The 23466-nt window shown below is 48.7% G+C and overlaps 1 protein-coding gene across 1 annotated transcript in view; it reads right to left on the reverse strand.

Annotated features, from left to right (window-relative positions):
• LOC127586934 (autophagy-related protein 2 homolog A-like) overlaps nt 1-23466 on the reverse strand; it is a 180832-nt gene that overhangs the window by 129263 nt on the left and 28103 nt on the right. The window contains 6 exon segments of the mRNA XM_052044963.1: nt 5106-5257; nt 6007-6168; nt 8050-8128; nt 17201-17320; nt 17323-17382; nt 22116-22302. Coding sequence (XP_051900923.1) covers nt 5106-5257; nt 6007-6168; nt 8050-8128; nt 17201-17320; nt 17323-17382; nt 22116-22302 — 760 coding nt within the window.

Below are 23466 nucleotides of genomic sequence, written 5' to 3' on the forward strand. Positions count from 1 at the left end.
TTCTCCTTGGAGAGACGGAGGATGTGGGGGGACCTGACTGTGGTGTATAAGATGATGAGAGGTATTGATAGGGTAGATAGTCAGAGGCTTTTCCCCAGGGCTGAATTGGTGGCCACAAGAGGACATAGGTTTAAGGTGCTGGGGAGTAGATATAGAGGAGATGTCAGGGGTAAGTTTTTTTACTCAGAGAGTGGTGAGTGCATGGAATGGGCTGCCGGAAACGGTGGTGGAGGCTGATACGATAGGGTCTTTCAAGAGACTGTTAGATAGGTACATGGAGCTGAGTAAAATAGAGGGCTATGGGTACGCCTAGTAATTTCTAGGGTAGGGACATGTTTGGCACAGCTTTGTGGGCCGAAGGGTCTGAATTGTGCTGTAAATGTTCTATGTTCTAACCCTAATCGCTACCTCAGTATAACACTATGACACTTTGCAATACAATTAACTTTTGTTTTTTTCTGTTTTAATTCTGTTCTTTCTTCTATAATTTTATGTGTTTTTCTTGTGCATGTTGTGTAACTGATGCTCTGTGCCTGTGGTGCTGCTGCAAGTAAGTTTTTCACTGCACCTGTGCACACCTGATCTTGTGCATGTGACAATAAACTCAACTTAACTTCCACCTCATAGCCAGAAGGTCATGGATTCCCACTCCAGAGGCTGTCACTGATCCAGTACTGGCACAGGATAACGTGAAAACCCCTCCTCACTGTGGGAAGCAGAGCTGGGATCATCTCCCCAGAGCCTGGGCCCAACATCCCAACCCAGTCAACACAAGCAACAACCATGAAAATGGTCCATTATCTTGAGCTTACTCTCGCAAACCTTATAGAATTATTTAAATTACGAGAAATTTAAGGTGGATGGTAATAAGTCTTTTCTACAGAGTAGGGGAGTCCAAAAGTAGGGGCCATGGGTTTAGGGTGAGAGGGAAAAGATTTAAAGGGACCTGAAAGGCAACTTTCTCACTTAGAGGGTGGTGAGTATATAGAACAAGCTGCCAGAGGAAGTGGTTAACATAGAACATAAAACAATACAGCACAGTATGGGCCCTTCAGCCCACAATGTTGTGCTGACTTATATAAACCTACTCTATGATCAAGCTAGCCCTTCCCTCCCACACAGCCCATAACCATTTTTCTTATGTAAGAGTCTTACAGTATGGCTAAGAGTCTTTTAAATGTCCCCATTGTATCAGCCTCTACCACCACCACCCCCAGCAGTGCGTTCCAGGCACCACCACTTTCTGTGTAAAAAAGAGATTATGCCTCTCAATCTTCTACACCTCTATGAAGTCGCCTCTCATCCTGCGTCACTCCAAAGAGAAAAGCCCTAGCTCACTCAACCTATCCGCATAAGACATGTTCTCTAATCCAGGCAGCATTCTGGTAAATCTCCTCTGCACCTTCTCTAAAGCTTCCACATCCTTCCTATAATGAAGTGACCAGAACTGAACACAATAGTCTAAGTGTGGTCTAACAGAGTTCTATAGAGCTGCAACATTACCTCGCGGCTCCTGAACTCAATACCCCCAACTAATGAAGGCCAACACACCATATGCCTTCTTAACCACCCTATCAACTTGCACGGCAACTTTGAGGGATCTATGCACTTGGACCCCACGATGCCCCTTGTTCCTCCACACTGCTAAGAATCCTGCCGTTAACCTTATACTCCGCTTTCAAGTTCAATCTTCCAAAGTGTATCACTTCACACTTGTCAGATTGAACTCCATCTTGCCACTTCTCCGCCCAACTCTGCATCCTGTCTATATCCTGTTGTAACCTACGACAACTTTCTACACTTTCCACAACACCTCCAACCTTCGTGTTTGAGGCAGGTACAATAGTCTCATTTAAGAAGCACTGGATAGGTACATGGAGGGGTGGGCTTGGAGGGATATGGGCTGAACGCAGGAAATTGGGACTAGCTGGGTGGGCACCGTGGTCGGCATGGACTGGTTGGGCCGAAGGGCCTGTATCCGTGCTGTATTGCTCTGACTCTAACTGGCTGCTACATCATAACCTGTCTACTCTTCAGAGGCATTGGTAAATTGTAAGTTTCATTGTTATTACAAAAAAAACAGATCAGTGCACGCTAACAGTAACTGCATTTGAGGTTTGAATTGTTTCTTCAGCATAATCCTGCCTTTCTCCATCTGTCTCAAGAAACGTTAGAAGGAGTAGACTCTTCAGACCCTTGTGCCTGCTTCACCGTCCAATAAGAACTTCTAACCTCAGTGCCACATTTCTGCACTCACCCCACAAACATCCAACAATCCATGGATCTCTGCCGTGAATATACCCAGTGACCGAGCTGCCACAGCCCTCTTAGGTAGAGGACTCAGAGGACTTCTTCTCAACCCAGTGCTGAATGGCCAACCCTTAACTTTGCGGGAGAGAGCCTTGGATCTAAACACCCCACCTAGGTGAAACACCTTCTCCGTCAAGTCCACAAGGAACTTGAACGTTTTAATGAGTTGCCTCTCCTAAACTTCAAGACCGTATTGGTTAATCTCTCCTCTTGGAACAATCGCAACCCCATCTTGAAAAATCGGTCTGGTCAACCTTTGCTGCGCTCCCTCTGTTGTAAGTATATCCTTGGACCATTGCTATTCCATTAGTCCCACCATCCAAATGGTTTACTGCGCAAGGCACCGGCAGTTGAACCCCCATACGTGGAATGGTAAGAGATATCTTTATTAGTCACATGTATATCGAAACACACAGAGGATGAGCAATATGGCAGAACTAGGGAGCGGAGAGATTTGGGGATAGAGGAGGTTTAAGAGATGGCGAGGGGATGGGAAGGCAAGAACAAGAATATTTCTGGCAGTGTAAGTCTGCGACGTGTGAACAAGGTGATGGACATGCGCAACAAACTACAGCAAAGGTGCAAACTGATTTGTTGAAATAGCTCAGCCGTGCTTTTGCTCCATCTAAGACTCGTCCCACAAGTGCAAATGTCACTGATAGAAGTCCTTAAGACGCGGGAAGGCATTCAACGAGGACACGGAAATGATGTTTGCACTTGTGGACGAGTCTCATGTGGAGCATAAGTTCCTCCACACTGCTGAGAGTCCTGCCATTAACCTTGTATTCTGCCTTCAAATTCCATCTCCCGGTGTATCACTTCACACTTATCCAGGTTGAACTCCATCTGCCACTTCTCAGCCCAGCTCTGCATTCTATCAATATCCTGTTGTAACCTACAGCAACCTTCTACACTAAAACGTTTGCTAAAGCATTTCAGCAGAAGTTTGCGTCTGTGCTGTGGTTTTTATACAATTCCATCACACCCTGTTCACACATCACTACTGTGCTCGCAGACTTATACTGGCAACAACACCTCAAACTTTGTTGTCCCCTTGCCTTGCCTTCCCCCACTATCTCTTTAACCTCCTGTGGTAGAACCCCAAGATCTGTTGCTCTCCAGTTCTGGCCTATCGCTTGCCTTGCACTGCCTGGGGATAAATCTTGAACTGACAGTGCCTTAGGCACTGGATTTTTTCCAACTTAAAACCTCCATGACTCTCCAGCTATGTCTGCCTTTAAGACATTGTTTAGAACATAGAACACTACAGCACAGTACAGGCCCTTCGGCCCACAATTGTTGACGACATTTTATCCTGCTCCGACATTTTATTTGTTACACCTCTATCAAGTCACCTCTCATCCTCCTCCTCTCCAAAGAGAAAAGCCCCAGCTCACTCAACCTATCCTCATAAGGCATGCTCCCAATCCAGGCAGCATCCTGGTAAATCTCCTCTGCACCCTCTCTAAAGCTTCCACGTCCTTCCTATAATAAGCAAACAGAACTCAACACAATACTCCAAGTGTGGTCTGATCAGAGTTCTATAGAGCTGCAATATCACCTCGCGGCTCTTGAACTCAATACCCCGACAAATGAAGGCCAATACTCCATATGCCTTCTTAAAAACCCTATCGACCTGCGTGGCAACCTTGAGGGATCTATGGACTTGGACCCCAAGATCCCTCTGTTCCTCCACACTCCTGAGTCCTGCCATTAACCTTGTATTCTGCCTTCAAATTCGATCTCCCGAAGTGTATCACACTTATCCAGGTTGAACTCCATCTGCCACTTCTCAGCCCAGCTCTGCATTCTATCAATATCCTGTTGTAATCTGCAGCAACCTTCTACACTATCCACGCCACCACCATCAGCAAACTTACTAACCCACCCTTCTACATCCTCATCCAAGTCATTTATAAAAACCACAGACAGCAGGGGTCCCAGAACAGATCCCTGCGAAACACCACTGGTCACCGACCTCCAGGCAGAATACACTCCGTCTACCACCACCCTCTGTCTTCTATGGGCGAGCCAATCTGAATCCACGCAGCCAAGTCCTCTGCTCCATTCACTCAGCTTGCAACTTTGATAGACCCTCCTGTGAAGCATGTGTTACTCCGATACAAGAATTTTAAAGGAGATAGGAGAGTAGGCCACTCGGCCCTTCCTGCCTGCCCCAGCATTCAATACAATCATGGTTGCCCCAGGCCTCCACTCTCGTGGGCCGGCACAGTGGGTGGAGCCACTGCCTCACAGCTCCAGCAATCCAGGTTTGATCCCGACCTCCGGCTGTGTGTGTGTGTGTGTGTGTGTGTGTGTGTGTGTGTGTGTGTGTGTGTGTGTGTGTGTGTGTGTGTGTGTGTGTGTACACGCGCGCAGAGTTCATGTTTTCCCTGTGACCCCGTGGGTTTCCCCCGGGTGCTCCGGTTTCCTCCCACATCCCAATGACGTGCGGAGTTGACGCAAATGGCCACTGTAAATTGCCCCCACTCTGTGGGGGAGGCGTAGAATCTGGGGGCGGGGGGGGTGGTTGTTGTCGTGAGAATAAAACAGGATGAGTGTCAATGGGTGGTTGGTGGTCAGCACAGACCTGGTAGGCCGAATGGCCTGCTTCTGTGCTGTATGACTCCAGGAACCTTCAGTGCCGGTTCCCCATAGCTCCCAATTCCTCAATCATTCAGAAATCTCCCTCCTCTTTAATTCCCCCCGGTGATCCAGCCACCAGAACCCTCTGGGGTACAGAGTTCCAGAGATTCATCCCCATCTCTGCACCAAGGAGTTGCTGTTTTACTCACGCCTGTGCCCAGCGAGGGCGCCTGCAGAGGAGAGCTGCTGTAGTCACTGTACATCGAGCCTTCCAGGTCCACGTCGGACAGCTCACTAACCGACTGTGTCGAGGCCACGCTGCTGGTCATCGGCGCCATGGAGAAAAACATCTCCGAGGACACTGGCAACAGGAACAGAACGCCTCATGACAAGAATCTGTCAAATCCAGCGACCGTCAAAGCTTCACTCGCCCACATCCTGACCCTCTTCCACCGGAGGCGGTGGGATTCTCTGCAACGAGTCAGCCAAACGCAGGTGGGCAAAGAACTTAGAACACAGTGCCGCAAAATTCCAGCATCAGATCTTTTCCAAGGTGCGGTTGAAGAGCCCACCAACACGCAAAGTGGAAAAGTAGCTGCCAGCTGAGCACTGGCATACAGACCAGATTAAAGTTAGTGTCTGGAGACACAGGAGACAGCAGGCGCTGGAATCTGGAGCAACACACACTCTGCTGGAGGAACTCAGCAGGTCGAGTAGCATCTGCGGGGGGAAAAAAATTGTCAACGTTTCAGGTTGAAACCAAGGATTTGACCCCAAACGTCAATTCCTTTCCTCCCACAGGCACTGCTCGATCCTCTGAGTTCCTCCAGCAGAGTGTTTGTTGGTAAGGTTAGTGCCCGACTGGCTCACTGTCCCACCCAATGTTCTTATAAAGGAAGCCCGTTCCCAGCCTGGGTTAGCTGGTGTTCCCCCACCTCCCGTTCCCAGCCTGGGTTAGCTGGTGTTCCCCCACCTCTCCTTCAGGAGTCCGACCAGATTCACCATGGGATGGATGGATTTGATACGACTGCTTGTTCAGGCCTGGGAAGGGGCTTCCTCCAATGCCCCGTGAACCCATCCCTGCCGACTGACCCCGCGGACGCCCCTTACCCCCGTTCTCGGTGCCCATGAATGAGACCAACTCTTCGGCCTTGGAGTGCGCCAGGTTCTGGCCCGAGTGAAGCTGCTTGTTGAGGTCCTGCTCAATCAGTTTGAAATCCTCGGGGTCCAGTGGCCGACTCTTGCTCAGCTTTTCCTTCAGTCCACTCACTTCTGCGGGGTGGGTGGAAGGCAGATGAAACAGAGGAGACATGGCAGTTACACGATATGTCCCGAGCCAGAAAGGAGACGGGGCTCAATCTCCTGTCTGAACCAAGCCTGGACCTGGGGTCGTCCACCAGGGAAACAGTCCATGCTGACCATTCACACCATTCCAACACCCATTTTATTCTCCCCACATCCCCATCAACTCCCTCCCAGATTCTACCCCTCAACCACACACCACGGGCCACTTACAGCAGCCAATTAACCCACCGACGCGCACATCGTTGGGATGTGGGGAGAAACTGGAGCACTCGGGGGAAACCCATGCAGTCACAGGGAGAAGCCGCAAACTCCACACTCAAACACACACACAGCACCGGTCGGGATCGAACCCAAATCCCTGGAGCTGGGGGGCAGCAGCCCTATCCACTGCACCATTGCGTTGTCCTGACAGCAGAAAGTATGAAGTTGTGACCCAGTGGCTCTCTTGCCTCTGTTACAATAGACGGATGCCAAGAGGTACACAACACAAGCGCACCCTGCTTTGAGTGATATTCAAGAGCGGGAGATTGGCAAGTAGTTTCCGCACCAGCCTTTCCCCTTTCACAATACATTCTCTCAAATTTTTAGTCAATCGTGAAATAAGGTGGACAGTTCCTAATAAACAGGGACCGGGAGCACAAAACTGTCCCTCTTGTATCAGCAAAAGGCCATCTCCACTCAAAGGCATTTTGCACATTAGTGAGGAATACACGGACCTTGCAGTATATGGAAAACATCACTCTGTCCAACTCGTGACATCTCTGCTCTGGGAGTGTGTGACAGGACTACATAGAGGGAGTTTTATCTTGCATCAACCCATGCCTTCCCTTCCCTGGGAGTCTATGATGGGACAGTGCAGAGGGAGCTTTACTCTCTGTCTGACCTGTCCCTGCCCTGGGAGTACATGACAGGGCAGTGTAGAGGGAGCTTTGTGTCTAACCTGCCCCTACCCTGGGAGGTATGACGGGACAGTGTAGAGGGAGTTTTACTGTGTCTAACCTGTCCCTACCCTGGGAGGGTACGATGGGACAATGTGGAGGGAGTTTTACTCTGTTCATGTAGAGAAGCTTCTGATATCAACAATTAGCCTTTTAACCAAGTGTGCCCCACGTGACAAGTGAAAATGTAATATGACCACATGATGGTGGGTTTGCCCAGAGCTGGGGAAGCCCAGGACAGTTCTAAAGCCCAGGCTTGCTCAGCTACACCTCCTAACCCATCCACCACCAACTGACACCACTGTAAATCATGTCTTACAAGGAACCATCCCTACTTCAAGCTTAAACTCGTGTCCAGGTTTAAACTTCAAGCACTTGGGAGTCAGAAAGTGGCACAGAAGACTGTTCATTTCCCTCCACAAATGCTGTCTGACCCGCTGAGCTCCTCCAGCATTTTGTGTGTGTTGTTCTAGAAGATCGTGCTGCTGCCTCACAGCTCCAGTGACCCTGGTTCGATCCTGACCTCCGGTGCTGTCTGTGTGGGTGGAGTTTGCACGTTCTCCCTGTGTCAGCGTAGGTTTCCCTCAGATGCTCTGGTTCCCTCCCAGATCCCCCAGAGCCATGCAGGTTAGTAGATGAATTGGCTGCTGGAAATTGCCCCCCATGTGTGGGGGGTGGTAGAATCTGGAGGGAGCTGATGGGAAATGTGGGGAGAATAGGATTGGTGCAAATGGGTGCTTAAGGGTCAGCACAGACTCGGTGGGCCGAAGAGCCTGTTTCCATGCTGTATGACTCCACGACGCTTTTCAGGGATAGCTTTATGTTAGGAGATTTCCAAAGAGCATTGATGTTCTTGTGAAACATTGATTATGGGAAAACCAAGCCACTCACCTGAGAGATTAAGTGTTGCTGAGAAAATCAATCAAGTTGGAGAGCTGGCAAGGACTCAGGAACAAGTGTACCGAGCCCATCTTCCCATCTAGTTCAAACTGGGAGGAGGAAATGACACCAGTCAACACATATTAAGTGAAGAACCAGCACTCCTTAAATTTTTTTTTAATTTTAATTTTTTTTTCTTTACAGAGTGGTAACAGGCCCTTCCGGCCCAACAAGTCCACTCCGCCCATTTTAAACCCAAATTAACCTACTCGTACGTCTCTGCAATGTGGGAGAAAACCGGAGCACCCGGAGGAAACCCACGCAGACACCACCTCTTAATTCACCACCTCTGGAGCTGGGATACAACTTGTCACTTCTGTTGAGCGAGGGTGGCAGCCACACATAATTCAGAACATTCAGGCAGCTGACAGACCTCCCTGTTCAAGGGACCGTATCAACCCCTGGTATTCCTTTGCAACAGTCTCCAGGGACAGTGAGTGGCCCCTCAGGCATGCTACAGCAGGATGCTGTTCCGATGACTCCCGATGAAGTATGTAACGCTTAGTACACGACGTAACACAGAGAAAGAGCTAAACTGAGCAGAAACAGGCCCTTCAGCCCACCACGTCCATGCTAACCATCAAGTACCCACCTCCACTAATCCCATTTACCGGCATATGCTCCATTGCCCTTCTCTGCCTTGGTGACTCAAGTGCTTGTCTAGATACCTCGTAACTGTTGTTCAAGTCTCTGTCTCCACCACCCCCCTCCAGTGCATTCCAGATTCCATCCACCCAGTAGGGGGAAATAATTCTTCCTCAAATCCCCTCTAAATCACCTACCTCTCATCTTAAACCATGCCCTCTGGCTTCAGACACCTCTGCCCTGGGGAGAAGGTTCTCACTATCCACTGCTAACTTTTCTACACCTTAATGAGGTCTCCGCTCAGCTCCAAGGCAAGTAACCTTGAAATATCCCAGTCTCTGCACATAGCTGGAACACTCCATCCCAGGCAACATACCGGTGAATCTCCTCTGCACCCTGTTCAGTGCAACCACATCCTTCCTACAGTGTGGTGACCAGAACTGCACACAGTGCTCCAGCTGTGGCCTGGCCTAAGTTTTACATAGCTGTACTATAGCTCCCCCTCCTGCCCTTATATTCTATGCTCTACACAAGTCTCCTCCCAGACCTTTCCCTCTAACCCCAACAACATGTCACAAGATCACAAGACAAGGGAGCAGAAGTAGGCCATTCAGCCCGTTGAGTCTGCTCCAAAGAAAAAGGGAAAAAAGAAAAGAAATGAGATTTACAAACTCACCCTATCACCGCAATTTTTGGATTACCAAGGATAGAGTCTGGCCATTTATCTGCTTCCGCTAACCGTATGATTGCTTTTGTTACATTAATGGCCAAACGATCCATTTTGCTTAAATGGAAGGATCCAATACCCCCTACTACTTTTCAATGGTTTTCTCAAACTACATCACGTTTTAAACTTGGAAAAAATTAGGAGTGTTACTGTTGATCCTTTGCTTAAATTTGGAGATATTTGGAGTCCATTTATTCAATATTTTCACATGATGTAGGTCCCCTTTCAATAACTTTCCAACTTAGAAGAATGGAGTTGACGACATAATATTGCTCTGTTTCTACTGAGAAATTTTAGCCAAGTCTTTTTTTCTTTTTTTTTTGAAATTTTTCTGTTTAGTTTACTTTACATTGGTTATAATTTTCCTTACTGATTTGGGGTTTTTTTTCTCTTTCTTTTTTTTTAATTTATATAATAAATCTTTTTCTTTCCATTCTTTTATATTATATTCATTTACTAAGAGATCGTTGGATCTACAGATTTTTTTCCTATCTTATTGTTCTTTATGATTATCTATGCCATGATCGTTATCCAGATCTCTTTGTATTACATGTACAGATATTGATGCTATATATTAATCTGTATTAATTTGAAAATTAATAAAAAGATTGAAGAAAGAAAGTAAGAAAACCACATATTCACATTAAAGATGAAAAATACGAAGATGCTGGAGGAACTCAGCAGGCCAGGCAGCATCTGTGCAGAAAAGCAGGCGGTCAACGTTTCGGGTCAGGACCCTTCTTCAGGACATTAAAGGGTGTAAGGCAAGGCACTGAAATCACCGTGTATAACAGACTACTTCATCGCCTTAGGACTCTTAGCAGTGTTGAGGAACAGAGGGATCTTGGGGTCCACGTCCATAGATCCCTCAAGGTTGCCACACAGGTCGATAGGGTTGTTAAGAAGGCATATGGAGTGTTGGCCTTCATTAGTCAGTGTATTGAGTTCAAGAGCCGCGAGGTAATGTTGCAGCTCTATAGAGCTGGTCAGACCACACGGAGTATTGTGTTCAGTTCTGGTCGCCTCATTATAGGAAGGATGTGGAAGCTTGAGAGAGAGGGTGCAGAGGAGATGTACCAGGATGCTGCCTGGATTGGAGAACATGTCTTCTGAGGATAGGCTGAGTGAGCTGGGGCTTTTCTCTTTGGAGAGGAGGAGGATGAGAGGTGACTTGATAGAGGTGTACAAGATGATAAGAGGCATAGATCGAGTGGACAGTCAGAGGACTTTTTTCCCAAAGCGAAAATGGCTAACACGAGGCGACATAATTTAAGGTGACTGGAGGAAGGTATAAGGGGGGAAGTTTTTTTTTTTACACAGAGAGTGTTGGATGCATGGAACGCACTGCCGGCACAGGTTGTGCGGGGCAGATACATTAGGGACATTTAAGAGACTCTTAGATAGACACATGAATGATAGAAAAATAGGGGGCTATGTGGGAGGGAAGGGTTAGATAGATCTTAGAGCAGGATAAAACGTCGACACATCATTGTGGGCTGAAGGGCCTGTACTGTGCTGCAGTGTTCTATGTTCTTCTATTGTTAACACTTCAACAGACGTTTTTATTGGGGACGGGGAGTTTATTTGTGTTCGTGTGAGGAGCTTAACACTGGCCAGTGGTTAACCCCATGAAAAACTGAAGCACAAAGTGGCACTAGAGTACAAGTATCTCAGAAGTAATATAACAGCGGTTATAGGTGCCCGCAGTAGTGCAGAATCAAAACTGAAATCCCTGAAAGTTGCCTCACAGGTGGATAGGGTAGTTAAGAAAGCTTATAGGATGTTAGCATTTATAAGTTGAGGGATCGAGTTTAAGAGCTGTGAGGTAATGATGCAGCTCTACAAAACTCTGGTTAGGCCACACTTAGAGCACTGTGTCCAGTTCTGGTCGCCTCATTATAGGAGGGATGTGGAGGCGTTGGAGAGGGTGCAGAGGAGATTTACCAGGATGCTGCCTGGATTAGAGAGTATGGATTATGAGGAGAGACTAAGGGAGCTAGGGCTTTACTCTCTGGAGAGGAGGAGGATGAGAGGAGACATGATAGAGGTGTACAAAATATTAAGAGGAATAGATAGAGTAGACAGCCAGCGCCTCTTTCCCAGGGCACCAATGCTCAATACAAGAGGGTATGGCTTTAACTAATGGGTGGGAAGTTCAAGGGAGATATCAGAGGAAGGTTTTTCACCCAGAGAGTGGTTGGGGTGTGGAATGCGCTGCCTGGGGCGGTGGTGGTGGAGGCAGGTACGTTGGTCAAATTCAAGAGATTGCTAGATAAGCATATGGAGGAATTTAAAATAGAGGGATATGTGGGAGGAAGGGGTTAGATAGTCTTAGGCGAGGTTTAAATGTCGGCACAACATGGTGGGCCGAAGGGCCTTGTATTGTGCTGTACTGTTCTATGTTCTATGCAATGCTGGTTATAGACTCTCATGCCAGGGTACAATCAACACAGTGTAACCCAGTGTAAGAGTAGTTACAGACTGAAATATGATCAGATGTCTAATGTAACTATGATTATAGACACTCATTCAGGGATATAACCAACAAATTTAACAGCTATTACAGTCTACATTCCAGAGTAGAATTAGTAACCCACACCCATTATAACAACAGCTGTAGACATCAGATGAGATTACAATTAACATCCCATTCTGGTGACTGCTGCACCACAGCACAACCACCATCCTGTACTCAGTACGACAGTGGTTACAGACTCCCGCACCAGAATACAATGAACACCCCATATCCAACGGAACCATACCATACATAAGAGTGGATGCATCTCCCATACTGAGGTACAATTAACATCCATCCCCAGTGTAACAGATGTTGTAATCAAAAAAAAACAGCAGCTGCTGGAAAAATAAAATAGAAACAGAAAATGCTGAAAATACTCAGCAGGTCGGGCAGTATCTGTGGGAGGAGAAACAGAGTTAATGGTTCAGGTCGAAGACCTGGACAGATGTTGGCAGACTCCCACTCAGGAGCTTGGGCAACTATCACTACCATCCACAATAGAGTGACAGAAAGATACTGTACGGAAACTTACAGAGCATACCCTTTCTAACAATTCACAGAAGGCCAGCATGCAGGTACGGCAAGTAATGAGGAAAGCCAATAGAATGTTATTGTTTGACGCCATCGGGACTGAATACCGAGGTAAAATATAGAAACATAGACTACCTACAGCACAATTCAGGCCCTTCAGCCCACAAAGTTGTGCTGAACATGTCCCTACCTTAGAAATTACTAGGCTTACCCATAGCCCTCTATTTTTCTCAGCTCCATGTACCTATCCAAAAGTCTCTGAAAAGACCCTATCGTATCCGCCGCCACCAGCATTGCCGGCAACCCATTCCACGCACTCACCACTCTCTGAGTAAAAAACTTACCCCTGACATCTCCTCGATACCTAATCCCCAGCACCTTAAACCTGTGTCCTCTTGTGGCAACCATTTCGGCCCTGGGAAAAAGCCTCTGACTACCCACACGATCAATGCCTCTCATCATCTTATACACCTCTATCAGGTCACCTCTCATCCTCCGTCACTCCAAGGAGATAGCCAGGTGACGCTTCAGTTTTGTAGGGTGTTGGTGAGATCACATCTACAATACCATACAACTCCTTTAATCCAGCATTCGTGGGACTTTGGTGGTGCTGGATAAGCAGGGATTGTGGGAACTGAGGCTCCAGTGAGTGGGAAGGGATCGCGGGAACTGGGACCACCGGTGAGAGAGAAGGGAGTGTGGGAACCGGGACCGCCGGCAAGCAGGAAAGAGAACACAGCGAACATTATCTGGGGCATCACAGGTGCCTTTTAAAGTGCATCAGTTTGGGCAGCTGCATCGATCCATTTGCCCTTTCTTTCACCAGAGCCGGGTGCTGAACCATCAGGATTTCCCAATAGGTGGATCGTGGATTATTGGAATGTTACTGCATTGTGTGCAGTACCAGTCTCCTTTTTATGAGGGAGGATGTAAATGTGTTGAAAGCAGTTCAGAGGTTGACCAGGCCATTAACTGCAATGGGTAGGGAAAGGTTGGACAGACTCAGCTTCTATCCACTGGAGTTTAGAATAGCGAGAGGTGACTTGACCAAAACAAGCAAGACCCTGAGCGATCTTGACAGGGTGGATGTGCACAGGATGTTTCCTCCAGTGGACCATAGTTTTAAAATAATGTTTCCTCCCATTTAAAACAGGGGAAGCAAATTTGGTTCTTTTCTCTCTCGGAGAGCCGCGAGCCTTTGGAATGCTCTTCCCCAGATAGCAGTGGAAGCAGAACCCTGGAACAGGGCAGGGGTGGAGAGATTCTTAAAGGAAGGTTACCACAAGTGGAAGAGGATGTGGAGTTGAACTTACAATCAGATCGGCCGTTAGATGTAGCATGGAAACAGGCCCTTCCAGTCTACAGTGACCATCGACCACATACTTACACCACAGAGAGACAAGAGACTGCAAATACTGGAATCTGGAACAACAAGCAATCTGCTGGAAGAACTCAGCGGGTCGAGCAGCATCCCGATGCAGGGTTTCAACCTGAAAACGTCAACAATTCCTTTCCTCCCACAGATGCTGCTCGACCCGCTGAGCTCCTGTTGCCTGTTGACCCATTTACACTAATCCCACAATAATCCCATTTTAATTCTCCACACATTCTGACCAACTCCCCCCCAGATTCTACCCCTCACCCACACATTAGGGGGAATTTAGTGGTCAATCTACCCACCGACTCCGCAGACTGTTGGGACGTGGGAGGAAACCGGAGCACCCGGGGAGGGGGAAGCCACACGGTCATAGGGAGACCGAGCAATCTCCACACAGCCAGAGGAGGAGATGGACCCCGGATCTCCAGAGTTGTGAAGCAGTGGCTCTATCTGCTGTACCACTGTGCCGCCCTAGTGTTAGCGGGTGACCTGTTCTGGGCCCAGCACATAGATGCAATCACAAGGAAGGCATGCCACCGTCCTCACTTTCTTGAGGTTAAGCAGGTTCGGCTTATCACCAAACACTGACAAACTTCTACAGATGTGCTGTCGAAAGTGTCTTGACCAGTTGCATCACGGTCTGGTACGGCAATTCGACTGCACAGGAATGTAAGAAGCTGCAGAGAGTAGTGGACTCTGCCCAATACATCACTGGCAAATCCCTCCCCACCATCGGGAGTATCTGCCTCAGGAAGGCAACATCCGTCATCAAAGATCTCCACCATCCGGGCCGTGCCATCTTCTCACAGCTCCCATCGGAGGTACAGAAACCTGAAGTCCCACACCACCAGGTTCAGGAATAGCTACTTCCCTTCAACCAGTGTCCTGCCAAAGATTGACGCCTGAAACAAGTCCAGCACAAAAGAACAAGTTGTCAGGTCATTACCAGGTTTCTTTTGTGGGAGCTCATCTTTATTGGCCTTGGTGTAAAGAAGGTTGAGGAGAAGTTTGATAGAAGTATACAAAGCCATGACTAGTTTAGATAGCGGTGATGGAGGGGAGCTGTTCCCATTAGTGGGAGAGCTGGAAGAGCCGCTGCCTCATAGATCCAGCGGCCCAGGTTCAATCCTAACCTCCGGCGCTGTCTGTATGAAGTCTACACATTCTCCCTGAGGCTGTGTGGGTTTCCCCCAGGTGCTCCGGTTTCCTCCCACATCCCAAAGACGTGCAGGTTGGTAAGTTAATTAGCCACTGTAAATTGGGCCCCTGTTGGTGTGCAAGCGAGTGGTGGAATTGAGGGGAGAATAAAATAGGGTGTTAGTATAGATGGCTGCTTGATGATCGACATGGACTCAGTGAGCAGAAGGGCCTGTTTCCGTGTCGCATGATTTCAAGAGCGAAAGGCAAGGGTCTTTCATTCTGGACAAAAAGGTACCAAGGGGATTTCAGAGCAAGACACAATCTGCTGGAGGAACTCAGCGGGTTGAGCAGCACCTGTGGGAGGGAAGGAATTGATGTCAATTATTCCTTTCCTCCCACAGATGCTGCCTGACCTGCTGAGTTCCTCCAGCAGATTGTTTGTTGCTCCAGATTCCAGTGTCTGCAGTTGCTTGCGTCTCCAAGGGGATCTGAGAAAAGCCTTGCTTTATACATTGAGTGGTTATAATCTGGAACTCACTGCCTGTAGCAGTGGCGAAACAGAATCAATCAGCGCATCCAGAGGACGTTGGACAGGCACATCCAAAATCAATGAGGAATGGGACAGACAGGATTGCTCTGGGACCCATGACTGGCTCAATAAACAAAACTGCCAACTACAATTCTATTTCAGTCTCAACAACGAGGGGTCCTGAGTTTGCAGGACACCTTGTTAGAGAGGCATCTTTTTTGTTTGAAAGAACAGGCCAGTAAACAACACAACAAAACAGGAGGCCACTCAGCCCCTCTAGCCTACCCCGCCATTCAATATGATTACGGCTGGTCTGCCCTAGGACTCATCTCCGCTGCTCTGCCAGTTCCCCATTGTCTGCAGTTCCCCAATCTTTCAAAATGAATCTACCTCCACCTTAAATACTTCTAACGATCCACCCTCCACAACCCTCAGAGGTGGAGAAATCCGGAGACTCACCACCTCTGCGAAAAATTTCCAGGCACCGCAGTTTTAAAAGACTGCCCCCTGATCTTGTAACGATATCGGCTCATTCAAGTTTCTCCCACTGGTGGAAACATCTCAACATCTCCCCTGTCTTGTCCCCTCAGGATCTTACATGTCTCAATAAGGTCACCCCGCATTCTTCTGAACTCAGGCCCAAACTGTCCAACCTCTCTCTCGAGGACAACCCTCTCATCCCTGGAATTAGCCTGTGAATCTCTTTTGGACTGCCTCCAACACCAGGAGATCCCCTTTCTTAGGGAAGGGGAGCAAAACCTTGTGCAGTATTTCATGTGTGTCCTCACCATCACCCTGTACAATTGCAACAAAACTTCACCATTTCTAAACTCCAAACACTTTGCAATCAAGGCCAACATGTCGTTTGCCTTCTCAACTACTTGCTGCACACCTGCATGCTAAACTTCTGTGATTCATGGACTAGAATACCTAGATCCCTCAGGTACTGGTATTGTTTTATTATTGTCACTTGTACCGAGGTACAGTAAAAAAAACTTGTCTTGCAAACCAATCGTACAGATCAATTCATTACACAGTGCAGTTACATTCAGTTATTACAGAGTGCATTGATGTAGTATAGGTAAAACACAATGACAGTACAGAGTAAAGTGTCACAGCTACAGAGAAAGTGCAGTAAGGTGCAAGGTCACAACAAGGTAAATCGTGAGGTCAGAGTCCATCTCACTGTATAAGGGAACCGTTCAATAGTCTTATCACAGTGGGGTAGAAGCTGTCCTCAAGTCTGGTGGTACGTGCCCTCAGGCTCCTGTATCTTCTACCCGATGGAAGAGGAGAGAAGAGAGAATGTCCCGGGTGGGTGGGGTCTTTGATTATGCTGCCTGCTTCACTCTGAACTACACTCATCTACAGTCTTCCATTTGGATAACGATATGCCTTTTGATTCTTTCACATAGTGCATGACCCTCACACTTCCCCCCACACTGAATTCCATTTGCCGAGTTTTTAGCCAATCACTCAACCTATCTATATACCATGGTAAGGTCACGATACCCTCATCACTATACACCCTTTCCACCTATCTTTGAGTCCTCAGCAAATGTAGATCCCTTATAGTTCACCCCCTCCTCCAGGTCAATATAAATAGGGAATAACTGATGGCTAAGATCTGATCCCTGTGGTACTCTACTAGTTACATGCTTCCGACTGGAAAAGGCAACCTAAGTGACAACTAGGAGCAGAAAAATACAGTTACCTTAGGTCCAGGTAGCATGTCATTTTGCTTGAGTTTCACGGTCATCTCCACGCACCCGTACAGCTGCCGATCTGCACCAGCTGCAAAGGTGCCACGGCAGAATCTTCGCTCTGCAGGTCCTGCTGCTTCATTTCGGGGGCAAGATCTGACTCCTCAGTTGGGGGACATTCAATTCCCGTTTGCTGCGGAGAGGATAACTCATTCCATAAGACACAGCTTAAAGCACGGAGCGTTCTGGCAAACCACAGTTCACCTCAGCACCCATCAGCCTGGCACTTTGGTTTACAGGAACGTTTGCCATGTCTGTAACACTGAATGGGAAGCAATCATTGAGACTGTCATAGAGCCAACAAGTTCAGTAACACAGCATGGAAGCAGGCCCTTCGGCCCACCCAGTCCATACTAATCCTGCATTAATCCCACTCTCCCCCACCATTCCCATCAACTCTCACAGATTCCACCCACCACCACCCTAGGGGGGCAATTAACCCACCAGCCCGGCACATCGTTGGGATGTGGGAGGAAAGTTGAGCACCCGGGAGGAAACCCCACATGATCACAGGGAGAACATGCAACTCCACACACAGACAGACAGCGCCAGTGGTCGGGATCGAACCCGGGTCCCTGAGCCATGAAGCAGCAGCTTTACCCGTTGCACCACAGTGGTCCTTCTCTTCTGTGTGCTATCCCTGCGTGAGCCAGAAGGTGCAACCCAGAGATCCATTGTTGGGTGCTGACTGTGGCCCCCGTAGGAGTCCTCGTTCCACTACAATACTGGGTCAGTAGACTATGAACCAGGGAGGTCTTCAAATGTCGTCCTCCAAGAACCAAAACCAAACAAAAATCCCCACAGAACCAGGAGTTTGGCCAAGCACAAACTGGTTGGCCCAAGTCTCACAAAAGTGGGATTTTCTCAGAAATTCAGATGGCTGTTGCAAAGTAAAATACTTTGTGATGTAAGTCAAAAGAAACTGCAGATACTTGAAATCGTAAGTAAAAACCAGAGAAGATCCAGCAAGTGTGTGTTTAAGTCTTCGATAAACTTGACTTAAAACCAAAGAGGTAAACTGTGGGGGAAACATGGGGCTTTTGAACTTCTGAATGTAACCCCTTGCAAAACCTACACTCGCTATCTGTAAACCCCTCTGCCCCCTACACCCCTCCCTGTCCTCTGTAACCCCCTCCGGTCCCTACACCCCTCCGTCTCTGTAACCCCCCACTGCGGCCCCCTACACCCCCTCCCTGTCTCTGTAACCACCCCCCCCCCCAAGGCCCCTACATCCCTCCCCATCTCTGTAACCTCCCCCCCCGCGGCCCCTACACCCCTACAGTCTCTGTAACCCCTGCAGCCCCTACACCCCTCCCCATCTCTGTAACCCCCTGCGCCACCAATGCCCTTGCCACTCTCTAACCTCCTCCGGCACCGACACCCCCTCTCTGTCTCTGTAACCCCCTCCGGCCCCTACACCCCTCTCTGTCTCTCTAACCCCCTCAGGCCCCTAGACCCCTCCCCTTCTCTGTAACCCCCTCCAGCAACTACACCCTCCCAATCTGTAACCCTCCTCCCACCTCTACATTCCTCTCTATCTATGAAACTCCCTCCTACCCCCATACCCCTCCCTATCTTTGTAACCCCCTCCCCCCCACACCCCTCCCTTTGTAACCTCCTCTGGCCCCCACAAGCCCGCCCTCTCTCTCTGTAACCCCCCCCCACCCCTCCCTGTCTCTGTAACCCTGTCCAGCCCCTACAACCCTCCTGTATATCTCTGTGAAACAAAAATGCTGGAAAAACTCAGTAAGTCAGGTAGCATCTGTTGGAAGAGAAATAGTCAATGTTTTGGATCAAGCAAGGCTTCGTCAGAACTGGGAAGAAAGAGAGATGCCACGTCAGTTCTCAGTAGGGAGGGAAGGTGCTGAAGGGATGTGTAGACCATAGGGAATGTCTGTGATAGGACAAATCCAAATGGCTTTAATGGGAACAGTTATTGGCACATGAAGCTACTCAACCTGTGTAATGAGTTCTAATGGTAAGGTGGTGGGATTGAGCCCAGGCAGGCTTAGAGTTGTGATCATGGGATAGGAGAAACAGCCAACAGAAGATGGAAAATGCCAGAAGCACTTAGCAGGTCAGGCAGCTTCTTCTGGAAAGGGGAACAGTGGGGGACCCTTCACCAGGCCCGAGAAAGAGAAATAAGGTTAGTCTGGGTAGCAGTGAAATGTAAGTCAAACCAAGGGAATTTCCCTGATAGAACGAACACATGGCAGAAGGGATGAGGTACGATGTAATTTGTGGCTGATGCCTGTGGTATCTACCGACATTCACCTCCTGCCTCAGCAGGTTAGAGGCAACATCAGCCCTATCCTTCTCACTCTGGCCATCATGGGAACTGATGATTTAAGGCTGCTTCTCGCTGACAAGCTGAGCCCCCTGTTCACCTCAGAACTCTTGAGGATTAGGGTTATAGAGTTTACACAGCACGGAAACAGGCCTTTCAGCCCAACTCGTCCATGCCCAAGCAAGGTACCTTCCTAGGCTCGTCCCATTTGCCAGGTTGGGCCTGTCATCCTGCTAAACCTTTCCTATCCATGTACCTGTCCAAATGGCTGTTAAACATTGCAATTATACCTGCCTCTACAACTTCCTCTGACATCTCCTTCCATATACCCACCAACTGCTGTGTTGAAAAACTTGCCCTTTCAGGTCCCCTTTAAATCTTTCCCCTCTCACCTTAAACCTAAGCCCTCTAGTTTTGGACTCCCCAACCCTGGGGGGAAAAAAAAACTGTGACCATTCACCTCAACCTCCACCCCTCATGATTTTAATCAACCTCTTATGAGGTCACCCCCCTCCCCCCTCAGCCTCGTACACTCCGGGGAAAACGGTCCCAGCCTATCCTTATAACTCGAGCCCTCCAGTCCTGGTAACATCCTTCTGAATCGTTTCTGCACACTCTCCAGCTTAACGAACACCCTTCCTAGTCTCAGTCACGTACTTGTGGGAACTTGTACGTGACTGGAGACTAGTTTGTGACACAACCTCTGAGTTTGACACCAGACCCCAGATAATGTGAAGAGTGGGCTGTAAGGATAGACTTGGCGAGAGGTTGGCTTCTGGTCCAACTGGTTGCAATGGCCACAGTTGAGGAGTCCCTGCTGCCTGCCTGCTCGACTCCATTGAAAACAGCTGGAATAATCTCGATGGAATGCTGCCTCTTATTGTGCGGACCTCCTCTCCCCAGCAGCTTAGTGACTCTTGAGTTTCAACCAAGTCTATCCTGATCGTTAGCAATAACAGAAACGCTGGAAATACTGGGAGGGAGAGGGAGAGGGAGAGGGAGAGGGGAGAGGGAGAGGGAGAGGGGAGAGGGAGGAGGGAGAGGGAGAGGAGAGGGAGAGGGAGAGGGAGAGGGAGAGGGAGAGGGAGAGGGAGAGGGAGAGGGAGGAGGGAGAGAGAGGGGAGGAGAGAGAGGGGAGGGAGAGAGAGGGGAGGGAGAGAGAGGGGGAGGGAGAGGGGAGGGAGAGGGGAGGTGAGGAAGGGACGGTGAGGGAGAGGGGAGGGAGAGGGGGGAGGGAGAGGGAGAGGGGAAGGTGAGGGAGGGAGGGTGAGGGAGGGAGGGTGAGGGGAGGGAGAGGGGGGAGGGTGAGGGGAGCGAGAGAAAAACAGGAGTCAAGTCTGCAGGTCAGTGACCCTTCATCAGAACTGGAAAGGGAGGAAACAGGCTTGGTTAACATGGCAGAAAGGAAGAGGGGTGGAGACCACGGTCGTCCAGGTGACAATGCTTCTTTCCGCTGAAGCGTGACCTGGGATCTGGAACGCACTGCCTGAGGGAGTGGTGGAGGACACTTCCACAGCATTCAAGGTAAGATAAGATATCTTTATTAGTCACATGTATTTCGCTGGTGGCTATAATAGTGTTACGCTAACCATTGCACTACCATGCCTGCCCCTGAAGTACCTGCTGAGGTTCCACCGAGCAGCTAGACGAGCACTTGAATAGTTAAGGCCAGAGAAGGCCACTGACCAAATGCAGGTAAACAGGAAAATAAGTATGGCACAGACTGGGTGAGCCGAAGGGCCTGCTTTCTGTGGTACAAGTCTATGGAGCAGCCTGGTTTAGAGTGGAGTAAGGGAAGTTATAGAGAAAAAACAAAAGCTGACCGTTGTCGCTTCTTCCAGTCCCTCATCACCCAAAATGACATGAGCAGCAAACTTGGAGACATGAAAAACACGATGATGCTGGAGGAACTCAGCAGGCCAGGCAGCATCCGTGGAGAAAAGCAGGCAGTTAGCGTTTCGGGTCAGGACCCTGCTTCAGGACTGAAGATAGGAAAAGGGGAAGCCCGATATATAGGAGGGAAAGCAGAGCAGTGATAGGTGGACAAAAGAGGGGAGGCGGGGTGGGCACAGGGTGGTGATAGGTAGATGCAGGTAAGAGATGGTGATAGGCAGGTGCGGGGGAGGAGGGGAGTTTTTTCCCTCCTATATATCGGGCTTCCCCTTTTCCTATCTTCAGTCCTGAAAAAGGATCCTGACCCGAACGCTGACCGCCTGCTTTTCTCCACGGATGCTGCCTGGCCTGCTGAGTTCCTCCAGCATCATCGTGTCTTTCATCTAGACTCCAGCATCTGGCAGTCTTTTGTTTCTCTAAGCTTGGAGACATTCTTATTCTTAATAATAAAAACAGCCCAAAGACAAAGGGTTGGCCCTGCAGCCTTTCCTTGCAGCATGGGTTAACCATCTCTGTGCACATAGATGTTGTGATCATATAATCTCAGCAGATGCTTCCTGTCCAATACCAAGGCAGTGCTGCACTGTCAAAGGCGCAGTGTTTTGGATGAGATGTTAAGCCCTGGTTTTTTAGGGCCCGAGTTTCTTATTGCCCACTGTGTCCAAGTTCCTTATTAAAGTCCTTACCTGCGGCACAGGCGAGGAGGCTCGGGGATCCATTCCCTGCTCGGGGACATCCTCGTAATGTAGGAGCACCCCGGAAAACTGCAGCACCTTGTGAACAAACGCAGGGGGTTGGTGGACGTCGAGTGGTATGGGATCCTTCTTCGAGGTGCTGACCGAGTCTTTCACAGCTTCGTCGCAGTAATCCAACCTGCAGACAAGACAGCCAAACAGACACATCAGAACCGCCTGCCCCGCAATGAAGGAGCAGACCTGTTCCACAGATGGGTGGGGGCTCCACGTACAGGTGATGTCGCAAGAACAGCAAAGTACCATTGGGCCTCAGTAGGATCTGACGAGACTTCAGTAAAGGATCTGCTGACAAAGAAGCTTGTGGCACTGGGGAGGCTCACGCAGAAGAATGAACAATTCTCCCATTTTTCAGACTAATTTTTACATTTGTGTGTAGAACTTTAATTTTATAAACAGCGCAAGAACCAAACACTACCAAGGCAAAAGACAGTGTGGAGGATGCTCCTTTAAACCTCTTCAGCACTGTTAATCATAAGCAGAATTAACAAAGCTAACTTATTTTTAAAAATGTATCACAAGTTTTAACAACACAGATCCTCTGGTTTGCATGGGTTTGGAAAGAAAATAAAGCAAGTATACAAAATATTAAGAGGAATAGATAGAGTGGACAGCCAGCGCCTCTTTCCCAGGGCACCAATGCTAAATACAAGAGGGCATGGCTTTAAAAGTAATGGTGGGGGGGGGGGGGGGGGGGGGGAAGGTGTGCAGTTCAAGGGAGATATCAGAGGAAGGTTTTTTACCCATGGAATGGTTGATGCATGGAATGCACTGCCTGGGGTAGTGGTGGAGGCTGATACGTTGGTCAAGTTCAAGAGATTGCTAGATAAGCATATGGAGGAATTTAAAATAGGGGGATATGTGGGAGGAAGGGGGTTAGATAGCCTTAGGTGAGGTTTAAAGGTCGGCACAACATTGTGGGCCAAAGGGCCTGTATTGTGCTGTACTCTTCTATGGTTCTAAAGCTCCTTTTACACTGTCATTAGACATCAATAGGCTCAGAAAAGAAATGGATATGATACAGACTAAAGTTCCCTCCAAACGAGCCATCAGACACAATACATTAGGTGATCACATTTAAAGCGATGGATGGTAGGAGAGTACCATCTCCGTCCATCACGTGCAACCACATTTATGTTGCCAGTTTTGCTGAGTTCCTAGTCAGTGGGGACCACTGCTTTCGCCGATAATGTTGAAATAACACCAACGCTGGAAGAACTCGGCGGGTCAGGCAGCATCTGTGGAGGGAAGTGGACAGTCGATGTTTCGGGTCGAGACCCTTCAT

The sequence above is a fragment of the Pristis pectinata genome, chromosome 38 (assembly GCF_009764475.1).
Source record: "Pristis pectinata isolate sPriPec2 chromosome 38, sPriPec2.1.pri, whole genome shotgun sequence".
In the NCBI taxonomy this organism is placed as follows: Eukaryota; Metazoa; Chordata; class Chondrichthyes; order Rhinopristiformes; family Pristidae; genus Pristis; species Pristis pectinata.